We start from the raw sequence: 23,670 nt of genomic DNA on the forward strand, positions 1-23,670 counted from the left end.
CTGCCTTTGCAACCGGAATTTCCGCAATCTTCCAGCAGGAGTCGCTCCTGCAGAGAGGGCTCTCAAACCGCCTCCAAAGTTGCCCCTTCAAACTTTTCCACGACAGACACGCCAACAACTGGGCAAACAGCAGGCTCTGGCGAGGATCGAACTCGCGACCCCTGGTTTACGAGACCAGTGCTCTTGCCACTGAGCTACAAAGCCATTGTTGTCAAGGGCAGTTAGCGAAAGAATGAAAAAAAAATCCCCAGCTGTCTCACGTAGGCAAGGGCTTGGCACAACTGCCACTTTTTTTTAACAACTGCGGCACAGCTGTTTAGATCCAAAGGGCGTGATGTTGTGCCAGGGTCACACACCGCACCAACTATTTTGGCAGGGCCCCTGCTATCCCCAGGGGGCACCAGGATTTGAACCTGGGACCTCTTGATCTGCAGTCAAATGCTCTACCACTGAGCTATACCCCCTTTCGCTCACCACCCTCCTCCGACCAGAAGCGATGCTCGTTTGCTTTAGTGGAAACCTGGCATGGTGAGGCCTCACTTGCTTGAGCGGAAAAGCGTCTTTCTTTTCTGCTGCGCGCCGATTCTTTGGCAAAAGCGCCTTGTCAGAAGTGGGATTCGAACCCACGCCTCTATTCAGAGACCAGAAATCTCTCCCGAGAGAAAGGCTCATCGTCTTGAGTCTGGCGCCTTAGACCGCTCGGCCATCCTGACTGCTGTTGGATTGCGACTCGGCCTGCCATTCTCAACCTGAATTTCCGCAATCTGCCAGCAGGAGTCACAGTTGCTGACCCCTGATGTCACATCAAACAAAGTGGAAAAAACCTTGGCGTCATGATTGACGACGAGCTGTTATGCTCCAACTACCTCAACCCAGTCACCAAGACCTATTGATTCCAGATGTCCAACATGCGGAAAATCAGACCCGTGCAGACCCAATAATCTACACGACTGGTTCAGGCCACGGTCCTTCTCCGCGTTGACTACTGCAACGCACTCCTGTCAGGTCTACCTGCTTGTGCGCTAAAACTACTGCAGATGATCCAGAATGCGGCGGCACGTTTGGTATTCAACCAACCCAAAAGGACCCATGTTACTTATTGAGTTGCACTGGCTACCGATCGCTGCCCGGATCAAGCATAAGGCCTACAAAACCATAGCAGGAACGGCCCCAGTTTATCTTAAGCACTTACGAAAGCCTTATGTTGCTGGAAGAGAACTGCAGCACTCTTTATTTATCTTTTATTCTAACCAGCCTCTGTGCAGCACTTTGGTCAGTTTTGTACTGTTTTAAATGTGCTTTAGAAATAAAACTTACTTACTTACTTACTCCAATACAAGCCGTCTGGCTCTGCCATCTGCTTGCTCTAGGTACTCCAAGTCAAGACTGTTTTCTGTTGTTGTTCCCAAGTCGTGGGACGTTCTCCCAGAGGCGACAAGACTAACCACATCTCTTGCAGCCTTCAAGAAGCAAGTGAAGACTCTCCTCTTTCGTGACTATCTACTACACTAATGCTTGAGCTGCCCTAGCTCCAGACCAGACTCTTGACATGGGGTGTGTGTGTGAGTGTGTGTTCTCTTCTAAAAACACAAAGAAAACAAAAAGGAAAAACAAAAAAACGTTTTTGCATAAATGATACTCTACTCTCTACTCTAAATCTGCACTTGTTGTTCTGTATATTTCCTGTGCACATTGTATCTGCTAGTGATGTTGGCTATGTCCTCGTTGGCAGTCATGGGTGAGTGGTTAGGGCATCCCAGAGGTTACCGGTTCGACTCCCGACCCGCCAGGTTGGTGGGGGGAGTAATCGACCAGTGCTCTCCCCCATCCTCCTCCATAACTGAGGTACCCTGAGCAGAGGCGATTCCTCTTTGAGTACAAGGGAGGCGCCGCCTCCTGTCCAAAATCACGGAGAATAGTATGTAAACTAATGCTTTACACGACTTAATAACATTGCTATTTCAGACCCAGCTCCATAGAAAATGCATGTGCTCAACTTAGAGATGAAACCAATCTGTAATAAGATCCCGAGGCTCGCACGAGTTTTTTTTCCGCTCATGACAACGTAAGCGAGTCGAGTCTCAATGGACTTCAATGGCATGTGGGATTGTATGCTTTTTCAATGGCAAAATGCTAAACGGTCATTGGCTATTGCCGTGAAATTTTTTTGATTTTGAGACTGAGCCTCACTGGGAGTGAATGGAGATGAGAGAGGGGAGGGGAGGGACCGGAGACTGGAGCTCCGACTTGTGATTGGGTGAACCCCGTGTCAGCTACAGTAGTTGAAATGTGGATATGTTATTAATTTGACTGAGAAGTTTCGTCACAGACCTGTCTGTGAGTTTCGTCGTGGTAACCAGTGAGGAAGCTATTCATTGCGGTGTTCTCCAGTTTTGTGTACATATTCTTGTAAACCTAGTGTTGCGAATAAAGTCTTAATAGTGGCACGTCCTTATCCTTTTTAATCTCCCAATTCAAAAGTTGAGGTTGCCTACTTTCGTTAGGGCTAGCTTGCAAGAAAGCTAAAGAGCTATGCAAAATGCCAAGCATTGTGGATTAAATTCTAGTGAATTCCAGTCGTCCTTATGAGGAGAAAATGAATATCAAGGAGCAGAGCAGAGCACTGCCTAATATTGACTTGGTGAAAAAGGTAGGGAAGAACAACCGTTTCTTTTGCGCTTTCGTGGTGTCTGATCAACTGGTTAACTGCAAAGTCCCGTGAGTGGCGAGTCCTTGTTTCCTACTGTGTTGGCAATGTCTGGTAAATAATTAAAGATTTTGCGACCTCTAGTGGTAAGTTAAGCCGTGCACCCAGCAATGAACCAAGACAACGAAGGCAAACTCAATCACATCATTATGTGGCGGAGGTAGGCCTAATGATAATAATAATAATTAAAAAAATAAAAATAAAAAAATCCCTATGAATAGGCTACAAGGGGGATAATGATTAATGATTAACACATTTGTTTCAACAAGAGTCCTTTAGTGTGTGTGAGGCCATATGTGGCTCAGGACCAATGTAAGATGTGTGTCAAAATTGACCCCCCCCCCCTTTTTTTTGCGTTCTGGACATATTGTAATTGAACAGCCTCCCCTGTTTGACAGACTACCAGCCGCCACTGACCCTGAGCATGGTACCGTCCCACCGCACTGCTCCCCATGGGGCGCCACTGAGGGCTGCCCCCTTGCACGGGTGAGGCATAAATGCAATTTCGTTGTGTGCAGTGTTCACTTGTGTGCTGTGGAGTGCTGTGTCACAATGACAATGGGAGTTGGAGTTTCCCAATGGGCTTTCACTTTCACTGTTGGCTTGTCCTCGTTTGTAAGTTGCGTTGGTTCTAAAGCGCCAAATGCAATTTATTGTCATGCTTATTCATAATGAATAGAAATCTTTTTCACTTTGGTCAGATTAGTAGATGTTACTTTATTCACCGAATATTCATGGATATATAAAATTGGTGAACGGGCATACTTTTGGAAAAGAAATGACACAATAAAAGGCCTGTAAATGCTGTAATGGTATAAGTGCGGTACGGTACAGTGCTGTACCAAATGGTGGGCTACAGTCACACACCGTTTATGTTTTTACATGTTTGCTGCCACACTATGTAATGAGGGGCCAGTTTAACTTTTGGTGTGTGGTGACCTAATCACAAGTTTGAAACATTTGTGTCTTTTGTGTAGTCCTCAAGATAAGTGTAGAGTTGCAGTCTTTTTTTAAGAGTTGAAACTGATTTGTAGTAGTAGTAGGTTGGTGTGGAAGCATAATGAGTTTCACTTGCATGCAATGATTGACTGATTGGTCCATCATTTACCTCGTTTGCCCTCACTCCATGTTGCATAACCACTGATTACTCTCTCTCTCCCTCGTTCCAGCCAACCAATCAGTGAACTGGAGCCCTGATAGGTTGCAGTATAAAAGCCTCAGTGCAGCCATGGCCCACAGCCTGTACAGGGAGCACCGGAATCCAGATGCGTCCTGGTAGCTACGGAGTGGCATCTTTCTCAAGTTTTGCTGTTTGGGGTTCCCCCATGATCTGCCAATTCTCCTGGCTACAGGCCTTTTTCCACCTGGGGAATAATTCCACCAGGCACGCTGATTCCTGTGCTTCCTGGCCTTCCTTCAAGGCCCCCTAACCTCCGGAGGTGAAGTGTATGTATGTATGTATGTATGTATATATGTATGTATGTATGTGTTGGCTGATTAGTTGAATGTTGTGGTGTCATACTGCCAATATTTTAATATGAACACTTATGGACATATGTGAATGGTGATTGTGAACTTTTACTGGCTAGTGGAGCGCCCACTGCCTATTATTGTAAATAATGACTTTTCTTGTTGATGCTGAATAAATGCAAATTATTTCAAAGTTGAGTGTTTCTTACCCAGCCACAAGCTCAAAACGAACCTGGTGTGTCTTTGTCAAACAGCTCCCCCTATGGGCTGGCGTAGTCAGTAATCTACTGTTCTTCATCCTTAATTGTTAATACTTAACGGGGCCTACAACTACACGCAGTAGCTCTTTAATATGCAGATTTCTTTCCTCTTGTATCCAGTTAATCCTGTTGGATGTGGTTCATCCTTCTTGGTGGTATGCTGACATTACCTTGCTTGACGATACCGTGGCTCTTGATCAGGGCAGGAATTTCGTGAGGGACATGGCCCTCCTCGTGCCCTCCCACTTTGGCCTTGTGCCCTTGAAAAAATATCTGACATAAGGCCACAGTGGCCTTGATGCCCTCTCTAATGCCCTCTCAAATGGCCTTGCCCCTAAAATGACGAAATTCCAGGACTGCTCTTGATACATCACAAAGACTTGCTGTCTCGGTCAAATAGATGCAACCGTTGCACGCGCAAAAAAGAAATTCTCCTTTTTGAACTCTGATGGGTCTGTCACCCATAACGTTGTGTGCATTGCAAAATTTTGAACAAAACTGTGCTCTTACCCTGCTAATTGCACTTTCACAATTTACTGGTGCAAAGTGCAATTAATGAAGATTGGCCAACAGGCTGGTCCTCTTGAGCAATGAAACTTCCCATACTAAAATGACAGGTGTTTCAGTTATTTTGTCCAACCCCTGTATATTTGGATCCAATAAACAATGGGCTGAGGAAGGAAATCGTTTTGCCATTTGCTCCCATATAGCCTACCGAAAATGAACTGAACTGTGACCCCAAAACCGAGGTACATACCGAACCGTGATTTTGTTGTAATCTTTATTAGGCCTACATTTCTTTCTGCACGTTGTGCGCGCACATCATGGACCTCCTCATTTTTTACGAATATAAAATTTAACTATTTATTTACAAATTGCACCCTGCCGCCAACACAATCTTCCTCCATATTTGTTGTGTCTTCTATCTGGCTGCATGCTCCGATAGCTGACGTTGTTAATGCCTCCAATCAGGACAAATTGTCTGGATGACTTGTGGGTCACATTGATCAGGATATCCAAGCTGACCCATTGACGCTGCAGACACATTCATATATGTCCGCTTCATATCCGAGTAAAATCCACATTTGAAAAGGGCCTGTTTCTGATCAGAGAAAATCGGAATACTTTTGAGGTTTACACTTTGGTCACATACTGTCGATCAGATGTCCCATTTCAGCAAAAAATCGAATATGAGAATTCATGTCATCACTGACTGCGTGCGCATTGTTGACTCAAACACACCAGGGCGGTTTTAAGGCTATTACGAGAGACTCCACTGTTCCGGGTGGTACTGCACTCTAGGGGCGCCAACGGAGGAGTGCAGACCCTATTCAGAATGAATGACCCGCTGCGCTCCCTCGACAGTGCCCCTTGGTGAACTGCAGGCATGGGTAAAATAGGGAGTGGGGAGGCTGCATGTCTGCACTGTCTGGGTGCATCCCAATATGTTTCCTTGCCTCCTCCACTTGTGCTTGTCTCCTCGTCCCGCCTCCTGGCCCCTCCTCCGTGGAGAAAACGATAAAGTTTCCCAGCTGTCAGCCTCGCCACAACAACTTTTGAGGGACTGTTTTTCATTCACCATCCCAATTGCAAATGAGAAAAAGACTTTACAATTGAGCTTTTGCAAGATATTGAAATATAATGCTGTTGTCAGTGATGTCATCATGACGAGAAGCAAGTGGAGGAGGGAAGTGGAGGAGGCAAGGTCACATATTGGGATGCACTGTCTGTTGGTGTGTGTGTGTGTGTGTGTGTGTGTGTGTTCACAGCCAGTTAACATACAGCCTACCCACTCCCTATTTTACCCATGCCTGCAGTCCACATAGGGCAGGGCTGGGGAACCTTTTTCATTCGAGGGGCCACTTCAAATTCCTACAAGGGTCATAAAAGTCCACCGAGGGCCATACTATGAACACAAATCAGGATTTCCCCATGCAAATTAGGCCTATATTGAACGTTAACACCTTTAACAGTCCCCACCTACTCTAGGTCCCCTGAATATAACTTAATTGCATTGGAAATGTAATTTCTAAGATTCCTTTACAAAATATGTCATATTTCATGTGAAGTTGCATAACATTAAAATTATATCGGGGGCCAGATAAAACAGGCTCAAGGGCCGCAAACGGCCCTCGAGACATAAGTTCCCCACCCCTGACGTAGGGGCACTGTCGGAGAGCGCAGTGCAGTCATTCTGAATGGAGTCTGCACTCCTCAGTTGGCGCCCGTAGAGTGCAGCACCACCCGGAAAAGTGGCGTCTTACGTAATACCCTTAAAACCTCTCTGGTGTGAGTCAACAATGTGCACGCAGTCAGTGATGACGTGAATTCAAAACTGGTCAATAAAGATTGTGTGACACCAGAAACTCCGCAAAATCACAGGACTTGAATTGCATTGTGCACGTGAGCGACAGCTGCGAGTTCTGGCCCTGGTCGAAAGGTAGTTTGATTGTCAATGATCAGTTCAGTGGCCAAATCAACTACAGATGTCAGTCAACCTTAATTGCGGGGAATAACTTAAGGAACAGTCCATCTGATTTCAAGAAATTGCCCTCAGTACTAGTTAAGCCCTAGTAAAATATGAGAATGCATAAGATTCTTTCTCTATCTGTTTGCATTGCCAAGTTTAACAGTATAGCCATATTAAGTGTACCAATGCAAGTCTATGGGACCAAACAAAATATCAATAGTTCAAACCATTTTAAAATAAAAGTAAAAGTCACCTCAGTGCAAAAGGGTTATTTAATCCTGCCCAGTGATCACTTATGGCTTGATGCTAATGATCCCATTTACTTCCAGCGATTATGCTAAACTATGTTAATAATTCTGAAAAATCAAAGTACTGAAAACACTGAGAAGAAAATTATATGCACATTCATGAATAATACTTTGAAATACTGCAAATATGTGAAAATCAAACAAGTGTGGACTGTTCCTTTAAGGACAGCTGACACAAATTCAGTGTCCTATGACCTGTTCCACACTCCAGCCCTGGCGGTAGTGGCATTGCCCTTAAACATGCTGCCAGTACTGACAGTAGAAGAAGAAGAAAGTCACCATGACTTCAGGCCATGCCGTACTACACTCTTATGACGTAATTGAGCCGTCTTCTCTATACGAGTGTCTTTGATTTGGAGTATGTGGCACTTTTAAAATTAATGAATCCAGGTCGCCCATCACTGTCTCGGAGACACACAAACTAGCAGATGAGTCGACACACTGGTCCATTCATTCCTATATGTGATGAGTGAAGACCTCATATTCAACACATCATCAACCACATAAACAAATAAACAAAAAGCAAAGAACAGCACCGACCACTTGGTATATTTTCCAATGGTACAAACATACTTTAATGTACAATTAAATAATTGGCAAAGAAATCTGACCACCAAAATAACTTATAAAAGGATAAACTACTGACACTGGAGCGACAGTTCACTAGTTCTTTTTCTTATCTTTTTTTGCTTCTGTTCAGCAAGCACCATCGTGTGTCAACAAGGGGTGGAGGGGATAAAAAATAAAAACAAAAAGTGGTCAAAATTTTTGAACACTAAACAAATAGCTCATGGTCTTTTTCCAGTCTCTCCTTTTGAAAAAAACAATTAACAAAAAAAAACAAAAAGAAATGAAGGAGGGAAAACAAAAACAAACCAAAAAAAACTGTTCAGTTGCCATGGTTTGTACAGTGATTCAGTATCTATATATTTTTTTAATATATGTACGTATAAGACATTTCTTCAAATGGCATGATATTATACCCAGCTGGGCCCCAAACCGGGCTAATATTGTACTGTATGCGCCAGTGCCACCTTGCATCCACAATACATCTTTGAAAAAAGAGGAAAGAGAGAAGACAGAAGAAGAAAAGATTCATTTAATTTATCAATTTTTATGTAGCTTCAAGTGTTTTTTTTTAACTTTCAAAAAAATAAAATTAAATAATATATCTATATATAAAAGACGAGTTATTTTTTTCTCCGTGTTTTTTCTTATAAAATAAGTCTCAAGGCATATTGCCATTGGATTTCTGCTGTGGTTATTTCCCGACCCCCTACACCAACTCTTACAGAAAAATACTAAATCAACCAATTTCTTTTTCTTTTTTTTTCAATTTCTATTAATAGTAAGCAGTCCATCTTATTCCTGAAATACACTGTGGGTCTCCACAATAGCATGTCAACACGTCTTTCTTTCTGTAAATGTGTGTATTTGTGTCTGTGTGTGAATGTGAAAGAGAAAGAGAAGCTCAAGATCTTCTATGGTGAGAGACAAAGAGCACTGGACATGCACCAATCAATTCAAGTGCTGAAATAGTGCACAGCAAAAGGCGCATTGGTGCTAGTGCAGCTGAGGGCAGAACCTCCACTGCACCCAACACTCATCCTCCCTCTCTCGCTCGCTCTCCACACTTCTTGTTTCAGGAGAAACAACCACAATACCCCCCTCAACGTTTCCCCCTCTTGAGCTGCCCGTATAGTAATGATTAGGCTGCTCCTATACCAGCATGAAACAGGAGAGGGGGAAGAAGAAAAAAAAATGCTGTTAGAAAATCGTTAGTTTTCTTTGCCTACCCATCAGTTTGAAAGTCTGTACAAATTTTTTGTTTTATCAATTTACATTTTATTACAAAACAACAAAAAAACAGTATTTAATTATTTAAAGTCCACAGTTTGCCTTTTTCTTTGTACAGTAAAAATTATTAAATTAAAATCCCATAAACTCAGCACACAGGAGAAAACGAGAGAAGTTTGAGCATTGCCTCCCTGGAGGAGGAGGAGGAGGAGGAGGAGGAGAGGGGGGTGGGGGTGCGAGTGGAGAGCATAGTCAGTAAAAATGGAAAACAAAACAACGGACACAAACAGAGCAATGGAGGGAGAAAGGGAAAAAAATAAGAAACAAATCCTTACCACCCCCCAACCCTTATTCCTTGCAAAGCCCTCTTCTCCTCTCCTGAAGAAAAAAATATATACTGTATATTCATTTCTTTCCTTCCTTCCTTCTCTGCATCTCCTTGGTAGACGACAATACGTGTCCTGTGATTGAGCCTCCACTAAAGCCAAAAGCCAAAGTCTGCAGTGCACAAATAGTGTCAGCAGTGATTTCGTGGTTCGAGGAAAATGGGTGATGAGAAAAAGAAAAAAAAGGGGGGAAAGAGAGGAGGAGCACACATTCATGGGAGAGGGTGTTTTGAGTGCCACGACACACGCAGGACCATGGGTGTTTCCCCTCGCATCCTGGCAACAACCCAGCCATCAGTTCCCTAGCAACACTATCGGAAAAAGTTTTTTTAGATAAGCCCCGCACCCCTCATGGGAGAAACAAAAAAAAAAGCAGGAAAAAAATCTTGTTAAATGAAGACGAACTCATTGTTATTCTTGCCTTATTTGTCGGTCCTTAACAAAAATATATTCTTTGTAAATTGTAAAGCAGTCTCAAACTACATATGCTATAAACAGTCAAAAAACACAAAAAGTGTAATGGAAATAACTTTGATATTTAGACCGATGAGTAATATCATTTTTTTAAAAAGTAACTGCAGGTGAAAACGCAAAAAAATTCAATACAATCAAGACTGCTTCATGGAGCGGAAAAACTCAAAGCTATTATGTTCAACTAACGTTGCTCTTTAATTTTTGTACGCCACTTTTTAAAATTTTAAAAAATATTTGTAAAAAAAGGCAGACGTTTTCTTTTGTCCTTGACCCCCCCCCCACCCCCCAAAAATAGTTAATTGTGTCATATACTCAGGAAGGATATTGCCCAACCCCCATTTCAACCACACCCCCATTTGAACACAATTGGCAAAAATATATATTAACAGCAATAACTTACCATTCATTTATTTAATTAATTTGTCGACTTGTGTATTTTTAATGAAGCATCTCCCATAGGAAGTTCAGTTTTTTTCATTTATATCAGAAAAATATTAAATAATAATGATAGGGAAAAAAATAACTCTGCACCCCCCTCCCCTTCTCAACCCTCCCGTTTCTCCAAAATGGTGGGCAGACTCCAGGCAAATTTGGGATAGAAAGAACGCACGAAAGAGGGAAAAAAAATGCTACATAATGTCTAAGCCATTATGATTCATATTAGTCCCCAGATCCTGGTTGTTGCCCGTCAACACGTCATTAACCCCGGGCCCGTGCAGACCGCCCATGCTGCCTAGCTGAGACAGCATGGCGTTCTGATCCGAGCCGAACTGCACTTGGTCCATGGAGGTGGCGTTGGGCTGCTGCTGATTGGACTGGGAAGGGTGCGATGGTGGCACCATGCCCCCGGGGTTGTGGTGCTGCTGCTGGGGTGGGGGTAGGTGGCCTGGGTGCGGCGACCCCGTCTGTGTCTGCGGGGAAATGCGGTGGGGCGAGGGCTGCGGCTGCATGCGCGGGGACGGGCTGGAGTGGGGCTGCTGCTGCGACGGCGCTCCGGGCTGCGACTGCGGCCGCGGCGACGGCTGCTGCGGAGAGCGCACCTGGTTGCTTAGCGACGTGGCCAGCTGCTGCTGCTGCTGGCTCTGCAGGTGGGGCGACTGGCCCATCTGCTGCTGTTGCTGGGGGCTCATGGGATTGCTATGCTGCGCCGGCGACCCTCCTCCCAGGTGCTGCTGGAGCCTCTGCTGTATCAGGCTGGACTGGAGGTGCATGGCTTGCTGCTGCTGGGGACCCCCTGGCTGCTGTGGACCACCCTGCTGCTGCTGGACTTGAGACTGAGGACCACCTCCAGCTCCACCGGGTCCTCCTACCGTTCCCCCACTACCATCAGGCCCCTGGAGGCCTACCATGGCGTTCTGCTGCTGCTGCTGCTGCTGTTGCTGCATCTGCAGCTGGTGCTGCTGCTGCTGCTGCTGTAACCGCTGCTGCAGAGCTGCTGCCACCTGTTGGTGGGACATGCCCCCGTAGCCGCCTTGCTGCTGTCCACCTGGGGCTCCTTGCTGTTGCTGCTGGAGGGATCCAGGCTGGGGCTGTCCGGGCTGGTTGGGGTATACGCCTTGCTGCTGCTGGAACTGGGCATGGTTGCCCATCTGCTGCTGCTGCTGTTGCTGTTGCTGTTGCTGCTGTTGTTGTTGTTGTTGCTGCATCAGTTGTCTTCTGAGCAGCAGCTCGCGGAACTGGGGGTTGATGTTCGACATGCCAGGCCCGGGGCCCTGTCCTTGGCCGGGCATACCTCCAGCCTGCTGCTGCTGTTGCTGGAGAGCTGCCATTTGCTGCTGTTGCATGTTGCCAGCCAGCATCGGCCTTTGCTGGAGCTGCTGCTGCTGCTGTTGTTGTAAAGTGGCACCACTCATGGCTCCCATGCCTCCCGGCGCCTGGCCCATGTGCATGCCCGGCTGAGGGCCTCCCGGGTTGGCCGCCGGGTTCATCTGCTGCCCATCCATGACGGCCGGACCTCCTGGTGCTCCTGGCGCTCCTGGCATGCCAGGCTGGCCCCCAGGGCCCACGGGGCCCCCTCCTCGGCCCTGAAGGTACCGCGGCGCCCGCTGCTTGATGAAGGTCGCCATGAGCTGCGGGTTGGAGCGCAAGATGTTCAGCACCTGCTGCTGTTGTAAAGGAGAGCTCGGCGAGCGCAGGGTGCGGAGGAGGTCCTGCAGCGCCCCCTGTGGGAGTCCGCCTGGCCCCGCGACGCCTCCCGGGCCCGCGACACCTCCCGGACCGCCTGGTACACCTCCCGTCGGACCCCCAGGTCCTCCCATAGCCATGCCGCCCATAGGACCCGGCTGGCCCGGCTGCTGCTGCTGCTGCTGCTGAGACGCCATCTGTTGCTGCTGCTGCTGCTGTCGGGCTGCCAGCATGGCGGCGTGGCTCATGGGTCCCATCATGCCAGGCCTCTGCTGGGGGGCCATGCCGCCGGGGCTGCCCCACTGCTGCGGCTGCTGGCCGGGGACGCCCGGCTGCTGCTGCTGCTGCTGCATCATCTGGGGAGGGAGCTGGCCCTGGGGGCCGCCCGGCTGAGGCGCCATACCACCACCCACCTGCAGAGGAGCGAGAGAAGGGAAAGAAGAAAAAAAATGTTGTTATGAGTGCTGGAGTTGAGTGAGGTGATACCACTATACCTGGTGTTGACTGATTGATACCACTATAAAGACCTGGGTATTCCATCTGTCTCTCTCTCTCTGCCAGACCCACTCTCTGTCACTAGCTCGGACAGGCTGAGTGTGTTGATTTGTCTTATGCTCATTTGAGAATGAAATACATAATTTAACCTACAGTGTGGCCTCCTGGTCATAGCAAATGTGTTAAGCAAACAAGAAAAATGTAAATGACTAGCATCCTAAGCTATAAGGAGCTACGATGGAATTCTACAGCCAAAGTCTTTGGATTACATGATCTGGACTAATGAATTATTTGACGCCACAACATATTTTGGGAATAGAGAGCCCTGCCCTGGACCTCTACATTCAAACAAGCAATGAATGGGAGTAAAGGGAGAGACCTATTTTTGGATTCATTTCCATTGATTCCAATTCATTGGGTTTTCCATCTGGGGTCCCATGGAGGGCTTTGAATTATGAACCAAAAATCAGGGTTGCCAGACATGACTAATGATTTTCTGCTTCCAGGAGGTTTTTTGAGCTGGGAATCCTGTCCACGAGGCGGTAAATCCTCGATTTCCAAGATTTAATTTCTATGGCCATAAATCTACAGAAAGAAATCCACCATTTTTTTCTCTTTTTTTACCCGCAGATATGGTCATGCCTAACAGACCAGTTGGGCAGGAAACCACCCAATCTGGCAACCCCTGTCAACAAATAAGATTTCCATACCTGTTGCTGCTGCTGCTCCATCTGTGCCCGTGCTGCTGCCGCTGCCGCCGCCGCCGCCACCTGGGGTGGCATCCCCTGCCCGACCATGCCGGCGCCCGGGTGACCCATCCCCATCTGCCCCTGCCCAGGCTGCCCGGCCTGGTGGTGGTTGTGTGGTCCGGGCATCATGCTGCCTGGGTTGGCCTGCCTCATGGCCAGCTGCCTCTGCGTCTCCGCCACGCGTTGGATCTTCAGCGCGGTTTCCAGGGCCGCTTGCGGAGGCCCCTGTTGCGGCTGCTGCGGTTGCTGCTGGCCCATGTTAGGCTGCTGGGGCTGCATGCCCGGCTGACCCACCACCATGCCTGGCTTTCCCGCGGAGACCTGACCTGGGGGGCGGGCGCCGTACATGGGCAGGCTGTTGGGGTGTTGCTGCTGCTGCATCTGCTGCATTCCCGCCTGATTCTGCTGCTGCTGCTGCTGTTGCTGCTGCTGCTGCATCATCATCTGCTGTTGGTGCTGCGGGGAGCTCATCATGCCGCCGGGCCCTTGCATCTGCTGGAAGCCCCCCATGCCCGGATGGTGCTGGGGCATCCCCGGCTGTTGTTGCTGTTGCTGCATGCCCTGCTGCTGCGGCTGCATCTGTGGCTGCGGTGTACCCCCACCCCCACCTCCGGGCGTACCGCCCCCTCCCATGCCCATGGGCGGCCCCGGGGTCAGGCTCTGCCCCGTGGGTGTCTGGGGCGTGGGGGGCTGCGTGCTGGGCGTCGGTGTCCCCGGCGCTCCGATTCCGCCCCCGCCGCCCGAGCCGTCTTCGGACTCCGGCCCGGCGCCGGCCGTCATCTGGCCCGTGCGCTGCTGCATGCTGGCCATGCGCCGGCGCAGCATCTGCGCCTGCTGCAGGCGGTGCTGCAGCTGCTGCTGGCGCAGCTTGTGCTTGATGTTGAGGCAGAAGGGCACGGGGCACTTGTTCTCCTGGCAGTGCTTGGCGTGGTAGCAGCACAGGGCGATCAGCTGCTTGCAGATGGGGCAGCCGCCGTTGGTCTTGCGCTTGCAGGCCTTGGTGTGCTGCACCACGCGCTTCATCTTCTGGCACGAGGGCAGCGAGCAGTTGGCGTTGCGGCACTGGCAGGCATGCACCAGGGACTGGATGCAGCGCTGGATGCTGAGGCGGCGCGAATCGCCGGGGTTCTGCGTGGAGGCGGCCGCCGCCGCGTTGTTGCTCTCGTCGTCCAGGCCCAGGCCCAGCTTCTCCATCTTGTGCTCGTGGCCCTTGCTGCTGTAGCAGTTGATGCACAGGTCGTAGTCCTGGAGGGTGGTGGAGAGCGAAAGGCAGGAGAGAGGGGAAAAGAATGGAGAGGTAAGGTGGTGGGGGGGCAGAGTAAAGCATAGGGATGACAGGTGGTGTGGAGAGAGAGAGAGAGAGAGAGAGAGAGAGAGAGACAGAGAGACAGAGAGACAGAGAGAGAGAGAGAGAGAGAGAGAGAGAGAGAGAGAGAGAGAGACAGAGAGAGACAGAGACAGAGACAGAGAGAGAGGTTGGGGGCAGAAGCGTAGAAGAGTGCCAGGCAGAGGAAATGGTGTTAAATGATGTGGAAAACGGATCGGAGCGGATTTTGAGCACATTTCACACACAAGATGGCACCAACAAAAGAAAGTCTTCACACCCCATTTCTCATAGCGCTTCCCCTCATTTATAATTCTTTAAAAAATAAATCTACCTAACCTCAACTTTGATTGCCCGTGGTGAAAAATGTTTCTTTTGGAATTGTGTAAAAAAAAGACACATCATAAGAAATACACGTCATTCGCCACATGTACTGCAATACCATACTCTCCACTGCTTTACTCCTAAGCGTGTCCTGTACTTACTCCGATCCAGATTTCTAGGCATGGATCAAGCCCAGTTGGGAACTAAAATAGAATGTCAATGGGCCAGGTCACTGGAAAAAAAGCTACTTTACCCATATGCAGGAAATACTGAATTATACTGTATGGTGAAGCACAAGACGACAAAATGTGGACTGAAGACACAAAATGTCCATACAGCTTATGGTAAGGGTAACATTTACGATGAACGCATGTATGCAAGTATATACAGAGTAGGTCCATACATTTACAAGTGGTTACATGTAGACCCAACAATGAGGGCAGCCCATGTGTGTGTCTGTGTGCGTCTGTGTGCCTCTGTGTGCCTCTGTGTGTCTGTGGCCTGATCTCACAGCATTCCGTGAAATGAACACGGACCCTTGCGACAAAAAGTCTGTGGCAGTTTCACGGATTTTGCCAAAATTCCGTGTTGCGTTTTCCATGATGGATTCTCGGAAGTTCCCAGAGCACTATGTCAAGTCGATCATTAGAAAACCGGAAAAGGTAGTCCCGTTTCTTTGTTTGTGGTAGGCTACCTCATCATGCTCACCTGTGTCTGCTGCACATGATATATGTGTGTGTGTCTAGCGAAGGTGCATGTTAGCCAGTAAAGAGGGGAAAACGTACAAATAGAAACTATCCCCAAGTGGCTGTATTTTTGCCCCCCTACCCCCACCCCACCCCACCCTTCCCGAGTGCTTGTGGCCCCCCTTACCTCGCATTCGGTGCAGTGGTATCGCGTCTCGACGTGGTGCTTGCACTCGTTGCAGGTGTAGACGAAGCGGTCCTGGCTCTGGTTGTGCAGCTCCACCAGCATGCACATGGAGCTCCACTTGGAGCGTCGCAGCGAGCTGAACTCCAGGTGCTTGTCACGCGCAAGTGTCAGGAAGGCGTCGCGCCCGTCCATCAGGTCGCACGCCATCAGCGGGTCCGGGTCCGAGATGGGCGGCAGCGTGTTGGCCATGGCGACGGCGCTCAGACGGATCACAAAGAACACCTGGAGAACAGGAGGGAATAGGAGCGGTAAGAGTAATGGAGTTAAAAGCGTATCTTTTTTTTTTTTTTTTTAACTCCAAATGTTCTTGGGGGACTGAGTTTAAGGTTGGTGATGTCCCACCTCTGTGCTTGTCCATGATCCTTCTAAGATTTGATTACGTTGGCATGAAAGCCTTCCTTAGCTTTTCAAAAAATATTACTTATACTGTATGTTAACTGTTAATTTAATACATCGAAATCAAACCATTTCAATTCTACAGGTTGGTTTGCTTTTGGTTGTATGCTTCCCGACAAAGTGGGAGGAGTTTCCGTATAATTTTGGGAACTCAGAAAGTACTTGCATTGCTCTTGACCTGACTAGTTGCAACGCTGAAAGTGTTGCGTCACTAGGAGGGCACAGCCTGGCTAGGTGTTGCCTACTGTACCTCTTTGTGCTTCTCCATGGTGGCGTAGAGCTTCTGGGAGAGGTCGTTGGAGACGTTGGGAATGCCCGGCTTCTTCTTGTTGGCTCGGCTCAGACTGCTCTTGTTCTTGCTCGTCTTCTTGTTGTTCTTCTTTTTGGCGTTCTTGCTGTCGCCTTTCGTGGCCTGCGGGGGGAGTCATTTTATTTTAGAGAACGCTATTAGTTAAAATGTGATAGGCCAACGCTCATCTGTTTAGAAGGTGCAGGATTCAGTAGAAAGTTCTGTATACAAAGGAGACAATCCGCACACTTCAGGTCTTTTTTTGTGCAAAGAAGCTTTACTTGACTTGCCAGCTTTCGTTCCTTAGACCTTCATCAGGCAGAGAACGTTATTAGAACATGACATTTTATTCAGTGGTGTTTTTTTACTTGTCAATACAAACGATGGAATGTGTGGGTTTGTGAAAATAAAATGGAAAATGTAGACAAAACCAGAGGCTTAGTTGAAAACACAGTAATGTTTCCAGTAAGTAGTTAAAGATGTAATGAGAACACAACAACAATAGAAGATTTTTTTCATGAGGGCATTTACTGTAATTGAGAGACACTGAGAACATTTCCCTTGCTCATTCATAGTTAGACCCTCATGGATGATGCAGGAAAAACTCACCAAAAATAGCATCCAACGTTTGTGTTGGACGCCACTAACCTAGCCTGCCTCAAAGACTGCAGCTTATTCTGGAACGGAGTTGTTCCATTCGCAACCGCAAGTGATGCTGACTCAGGAAACCCAGATACAGATACATACATCTCAAGTGTTTAAACTACAGGGAGCCCTGGACACACGTGACCACTGCGCTCCAAAGCAAGTGCTTCCCCCGTTCATGTACCCCAGTGATTCTCACCCTAACCCTAACCCTTGAAGGCATTCCAAATTGGCCTTGAAATTGTTTTCTACAAGTCAAAATCGTGTGTCTGTGTGTTGTTTATTTCAGTTTTATGGACTATTCTCTATTGGGTCAGAGGTGGGCACTGAACATCTGTGAAAATGTCAGTGGGCCCCAAGATGGAAAAGATTGGGACCCCCAGAGGTAACCAATACAGGGATAATAAACGCACTGGATGCACAAGCTGGAACAACTCTTCAATCCCCTCCTCAACCGACAGAAATTCATGTCCATGTCCATTCATAATTTGTGCGTATTTGGTTTCGACTGGAGTGTTTACAAAATTTGTTTATGTGTTGGAGTAGAGAGTATCATTTATTAATCCCGAGGGAAATTAAGGTGTCCAGTGCGGCGAAGTAACTATTCAAACTGGTCTTAAGCCAATCTAGCATGATCAAAATCCATCCCCTGAACTAAGGTCTAACCAACAGATAGACTTTGAGCTTCATATTGCATGAATCATCATATGCTATGAAACAGGTAATACATTAGTTCTAAACCTCATGTCAACACTCATTGCTCCTACTCTGTCCATCCTTTGAACCTTCAGTTTTTTTCCCTGTCCCCTTGCGCTACATATAGCAGGATATGCGCTATTCAAATGAGCTTTTATTAATTATTATTTATTAATTATTATTTATTAATTATTATTATTAATTATTATTATTATTAATTACAAACTCACATCAACGCTCTCGTTGGAAGTGCTGTTCTCCTCCCTCTTCCTCTCCTCCTCCTCCTGCTCCAGCTCCTTGATACTCTCCTCCAGGACGTTGGGCCAAAAGTCCCCCTCGAAGTAGGGCAGCTCTTTGGCACTGGTCAGGCGGTCCTCCGTCGCCTGCTTGAAGATGTCCTGAGAAGACAAACATAGGAGGTGTTTAATACTAGGCAAGGTGTGTGTGCGTATACCGTGTTGTCTAGGACCTCTGCTTTTCCCTAGGGCCTCTACTACGAAGCGGCATAAGTGCTTACTTCGAGAGTAAAGCTGGGCTTACACTGTGCAACTTTTGCCCCGATTTTGCCCCGGTTTGGCACTCGCACGACTTCTTGGGAGTCGGGCCGATTTCTTGCTCAATCACAGGTCGATCGTGAGTCTCGCATCGTGCAGTGTACATGGGGTAACGACAAGCGATTTCGACTCACGAGTGTGCAATCGCAGGGTCGCAAGAAAATCAAAACTGTTTGAAATCCTGGTCGTGGCTCGTGCGTAAATCACACAGTTAAGCAGTGCTACGACCCGATTTTGACACTTCACATGCACAAATGAATAGGGCCGCGCGATTCGTTGCTGAGCGAGACCTCATCTCCACCTCAGGTGCACATGTTCCCTCCTCTGCAGACCGGGGAAACATGCCTGTCGCATCGCAGAGTGGAAGCATTTGACTCGCATCCGGCTGTCGGCTCGTATAGTGTGAGGACGTGAGTCGTGAGATAAGAAATTTTAAATAGTGAAATTCCATTGTGCAGTGTGAGCAGGAGCTTAATACCTATGAGCGAAAATATCGCAGTGTATGCCCGGCTTAACTTGTTCACGTGCAGTAACTTTGAGTAACCTATACTAGTAAAGGTGGATATGTTTGAACCGGGGTATGTTGCCATGGAAATTTACTCTACATCCCAAAACTGGTATAAGCAATTTATGTTCTTGGTTAAACTCGGGTTTAACTATTCTGGCTGAAATCTCGAAACAGAATGGTCCAAAGATTGAGGATCATTGTGCCACTTAAAAGCGAAGAACACATTCCATAATCCTTCTGCGTCTGGGGTGCATTTCTCAAAAGTGTAATTGTTAGCCAGTTAGGAACTTGGGTAGTTGCCAATGGGAAATTGCATTGCAAACGACAAAGTTAGCAACTATGGTTTTGAGAAATGCACCCCTGGATAGCTTGCAAGCCCCCCATTGTCCACTCACCTTGAAGTCGTGGACGATGCGCTCGGACACGGCCTTGTCCAGCATCTTCTTGTACCACTCCTGCAGTCTCTTGGGCTTGGGGATCTTCTGGTCCATTGGGTGACAGTGGAAGATGTAGTCGTCCCCTTCGCTGGGTGGGCAGGCCCAGATGTGCCCCTGGGTATACCTGCATAATACACACACATTGGAGGCATCATCAGTACGGTGAAAAGAGCGCCACTGATTTGGTATCATATGGGCGTGATTAATAAAGGACGAATAAAAGCTAACATTTTCGAATACCGAAGGAAAAAAAAACAATCATTGAATACTTGGTAATACTTGAAATGTGCAATTAATATTTCAACCTAAACTAGTTGCTGACAGGCATTTCACTAGGGGGAAAAATACTATACCAGCTACTGGATAACTGACTCAAATTCAACTACTGTTGTCAAAGTTGAAAATCCGAAGCGATCAGATGACGACAGGGACTTGGCTAATCACTCACCCCAACTTCCTGGCGTACTCCAGGTAGCCCAGGAGGATCTCGTGGTAGACCGCCGTCCTGAGGACGCGGGGCTGGAAGAAGTGGACACTGTCCAGGTAGGATATGTACACCCGCCTAAGGGTCAGCAGAACAAAACAGAGACCAAGTGAGTTATAGGAGATTGACTTTCATCAACAGAAAACACAAGATGACCTTACATGGCATTCAGTTGTCACTGTGTAGGAGTTCATGGACATGAGATGGACAGACTACATGACGGATTGACTTATCCATATCCTTTGGAGGCGACATTTGACAGCATTCACCTCTGTCTCAGAGCATGAGTTGATGTACAAAGGCAGTTCAATAAGGGACTATATGGTGTAAGATGGCCACGATAAGTATTCAGCTTTTCCTAAACTTGACAATGCTCACCTCTGATTGGGCTGCGGACAGTCGGAGCCGTACTCTTGTACGTGCATGCCAAAGAAGCAGACGTCAGCCCCACCGATATCCTCGAAGGCAAACAGCGCTTTGGACCGGTAAGGAAAGGACTCCGCCATCTCACCATTGTCCACAAACCTATGGCCCAACACACAGAGGCGCGCGCGCGCACACACACACACACACACAAAAAACCTCATCATTCTCTTTTCACATGACGAAGATGTATTTCTATGTAGAATTATATAGGCCATTGTTATTGACACTGTCATGTAGTTTTGATGTCACAGACATTTCTGTTTCCTGATGCATGTCCAAGATTTACCCATTAATACATTAAGTGCAGGGATTATGTATCATGTCACATTAAGTGAAGAGACATACGCGTCTTTGCTTGTGCCGTTTGCTGTGATGTACCATACGATCAATGACCCATGAAACCCCCACTTTCACTTTCTGCACAGCAAGTACAACTCAACGTTGTCGTCTTTGCGCGTTGTTAGCCACTCACCTTGACTTCATCCCCGGTTTGACCTCCACGACCTTGTCGGAGACGTGCACCACCCGGATGGTGACGTCGCCCGACTCGGGGTGCGACTGCCGCCTCAGGTAGTCGTTCACCCGCGTCTCCAGGTAGCTACCCAGCTTTGTCTGCGGAAGCCCTGGAAGATGAGCAGGGAGGGAGGGAGAGAGAAAGAAAGAGATTTGATTTTTAACACCCATTTATAATGAATCATGATACTAGTTAAAAGGGTACAGTACACTCCATAGAAGAGAGAGAGAAAGAAAGAGAGAGGGCAGTTGTGATTAATAACACTACGCATCTTCAACCTGTTGATTTATTACAAAGAGGAGAAACGAGGTCATACTTACTTTTGGCCGCGTACTTATTCTCCTTCCTGTTCTTGTTGGCTTTCTTCAGGCAGCCGTTACATACAAATCTGCAAGACATTAAACAATAATCAGTCATCAGGCCAAGAACAAAAAAAAAATCAAGATATGGCATCCCAACAAGCACAAGAAAGAAAGAAAAGAAAGAAATATCTTCTATAGGCTCACCCTGAAGGCCAAATCGTGTCGTGGTGCAAAACGCAGATTGTATGCATCTTACGGCCACAATCCGTACATGTTGAAAACCTGCAGGGAAACAAGTCACAACCAAACACAATTAAAACAATTGTTAAAGTGACAAATAACCTTTTTTAAAACCTGTTGGACTGAGTTGTCCAGGGAAAAAAAAACATTATTCTGAAATTTAACTTAACAATTTGTTAAGAAAAGCAAAACGCACATTTCAGGATCCAGCGTGTCATTCTTCTTCTTCTCAAACTGGTCTTTATTGATGGACCTGCCAGTGAAGACAAAATTAAATACACAATTAAAAAAACACACACATTAATAAATACAGCAACAGTGATGACAAAAACTGGGAATAAACACACCAGACTATGTATAAACCACTGACTGTTGTACAACGACTAACACAACGAACAATACGCCTTCACTAGGCCCTGTTCCGTCACTCTGAAGTTTTTCTTTCACAGTTTTAATTCAGATTGGCGAAAACGTTTGCAGAACCTAATCAATTGTTCTTTTAGAAAACAAATGACCTTGCTGCTACTGCTAGTCTAAAAATATCAAGTTTCTCCATTTCACATTTCATATTCAGGGCATTGGTCCATGTCAAGGATCCTCAGCTTTAAGTTCAAGCCAAGACTCTTTAGAAGGCAGGGACTCAGCCACAGTCCAAATGGCCAAAAGGCTGTTCGATATTTTTTTTTATTTTAAACTCTGCAAAAGTCACACAATTAGTCATAAGTTTTTGGTTTTTCTGCCAATTCAGTCTTCAGGAAACTGAACTCCCATTAGTATTGTTGCCAAGATGTAGCATACGAAATCCCATCCTCCCCGTTGGCTGACGTTATTTGTTTGAAGGCCTCTCAACACCACGGGGCCCATAAAACAGCATAAGAGAGAAGACGGATGGGAAACGCGAAGGTAAGGAAAAGGCAATTAAGCCCGAAAATGCTAAAATAAATCACTCGTGATTAATCATCGCTCCTTTTCTTGGACGCCGTGTTCATAACTACTTAGTTGCAACAATCGTTCTAGATTTATTTTCATTTATTCACAGAGAAGACATGGAACCTTTTTTCCAAGTCCTGTTTCCTTCTTTTGAAATACTGCACATGATGATAATTTTCAGGTTAAATGATTTCAACGACTGATATTTTCCAACCAAATGGAAAAAATGACTTGCATTGACCTGCCAATCATTTAGCCTCCTAGACCTAGGCAAGTCAGTCCAACTTGGCCATGCACATCAAAAAAGTACCCGACAAGCAATGGTGTTTAACCAGGACAGTTTATGAAGAGCTGACAGGCCGACATTTTGAGAAGGAGTGGAGCCGAATTTCTTGGACTGAAGTTTGCTGTTCATGGAAAGCTTCCATTAGACTTGGTCCCTGTTCCAAACTACAAATGTATCTCTGTGTGTGTACGCATGTACGCAAGAGGGGGGTCGTACATTTTCTGCTCAATATTTAAACAAAAATGAAGAACCCATCACAGGATAGATGGAGGAAGGAAGGGTGGTGAGGAGGATGAGGAAGGAAGGAGAGAGTGGAGGTAGAGTATGGGAGGAGAGGAACGGTAGAGCATGGGAGGAGAGAGGGGAGAGAATGGGAGAAGAGGATGAGACTGGGTAGAAAGAGGGTGTGCGCGGTCACCGTGACTAGGTTGGCTAACTCGCTGTAATATAAATCCAGGATTGCGGGTTCGAGTCCGATCAAAAGTTATCTCCCCAATATCTCTAATACTCCTTTCCTCTCCCTCCCCCTTACTGTCTTGATGAAGGCATAAATATCTTCTTTTTTTTTTTTAGAGGAGAAAAGGGGAGCGATACTCACGTCTGCGGCTGGGTGGGGTCATCCCCAAGGGACACGCTCTCGCCCTGGATCTCGTTGAAGCACTTCTCGCAGAAGTGGTACCTGTCAGCAAGAAGCCCATATTTTGGTGAACTACACCGGTCGGCCAAACACGACAGAGCAGGGCAGGGCAGGGCCAACCAACACAGCACAGCCCAGCCCGGCCAATCACAGACAGGGGAAACGAGGACGCATCCACCAATCACAGGGCAAGGCAGGGCATTGCAAGGGCGGGACATGGCAGGGCAGGCCAAAGGGGAAGCAGGCACAGACGGACGTGACAGGCGCAGGACAGGGTCGTCATCAGAACAGCCAATCATGATGCAGGAATTAAGGGGGAGAGGGGGTGGAGTTGGGGGAACAGGTAAGCAAGGGATGAGGAGGAGGAGAGGAGGGGGGTCCATTGATGATTGGATGAGGGCAAGCCATGACAAGCAGACATGAATGAGGAGTGGGGGGCAACGGAAAGGGGTGGGGGGTTACAATCCAGCAGGACATGGATGGGAAGAAGGTGAGAAAAGGGGTA

At 47.2% G+C, this 23,670-nt stretch overlaps 1 protein-coding gene and 3 non-coding genes across 6 annotated transcripts in view; all 4 read right to left on the reverse strand.

Moving 5' to 3' along the window:
• Positions 1-131: 131 nt before the first annotated feature.
• Positions 132-204, reverse strand: trnat-cgu (transfer RNA threonine (anticodon CGU)). The gene has a single exon. It is a non-coding gene; the product is annotated as a tRNA-Thr (tRNA).
• Positions 205-392: 188 nt separating this feature from the next.
• On the reverse strand, positions 393-464 carry trnac-gca (transfer RNA cysteine (anticodon GCA)). The gene has a single exon. It is a non-coding gene; the product is annotated as a tRNA-Cys (tRNA).
• A 138-nt stretch (positions 465-602) lies between these two features.
• On the reverse strand, positions 603-713 carry trnal-caa (transfer RNA leucine (anticodon CAA)). The gene is made up of 2 exons: positions 676-713; positions 603-648 (listed from the first exon to the last, which is right to left on the reverse strand). It is a non-coding gene; the product is annotated as a tRNA-Leu (tRNA).
• A 7,051-nt stretch (positions 714-7,764) lies between these two features.
• Positions 7,765-23,670, reverse strand: part of ep300a (E1A binding protein p300 a) — a 40,331-nt gene continuing 24,425 nt past the window's right edge. For all 3 annotated transcript variants that reach the window (XM_063222049.1, XM_063222048.1, XM_063222047.1), the window contains exons 21-33: positions 23,127-23,207; positions 21,509-21,565; positions 21,277-21,354; positions 21,091-21,158; positions 20,729-20,879; positions 20,209-20,355; positions 19,795-19,908; positions 19,305-19,470; positions 18,078-18,245; positions 16,468-16,629; positions 15,762-16,043; positions 13,202-14,485; positions 7,765-12,409 (exon numbers count right to left, since the gene is read on the reverse strand). In XM_063222049.1, coding sequence (XP_063078119.1) covers positions 10,502-12,409; positions 13,202-14,485; positions 15,762-16,043; positions 16,468-16,629; positions 18,078-18,245; positions 19,305-19,470; positions 19,795-19,908; positions 20,209-20,355; positions 20,729-20,879; positions 21,091-21,158; positions 21,277-21,354; positions 21,509-21,565; positions 23,127-23,207 — 4,666 coding nt within the window. In that variant the 3' untranslated portion in view covers positions 7,765-10,501. The remainder of the gene's footprint in view (positions 12,410-13,201; positions 14,486-15,761; positions 16,044-16,467; positions 16,630-18,077; positions 18,246-19,304; positions 19,471-19,794; positions 19,909-20,208; positions 20,356-20,728; positions 20,880-21,090; positions 21,159-21,276; positions 21,355-21,508; positions 21,566-23,126; positions 23,208-23,670) is intronic.

This window comes from Engraulis encrasicolus, chromosome 17, assembly GCF_034702125.1.
Source record: "Engraulis encrasicolus isolate BLACKSEA-1 chromosome 17, IST_EnEncr_1.0, whole genome shotgun sequence".
Taxonomy (NCBI): Eukaryota; Metazoa; Chordata; class Actinopteri; order Clupeiformes; family Engraulidae; genus Engraulis; species Engraulis encrasicolus.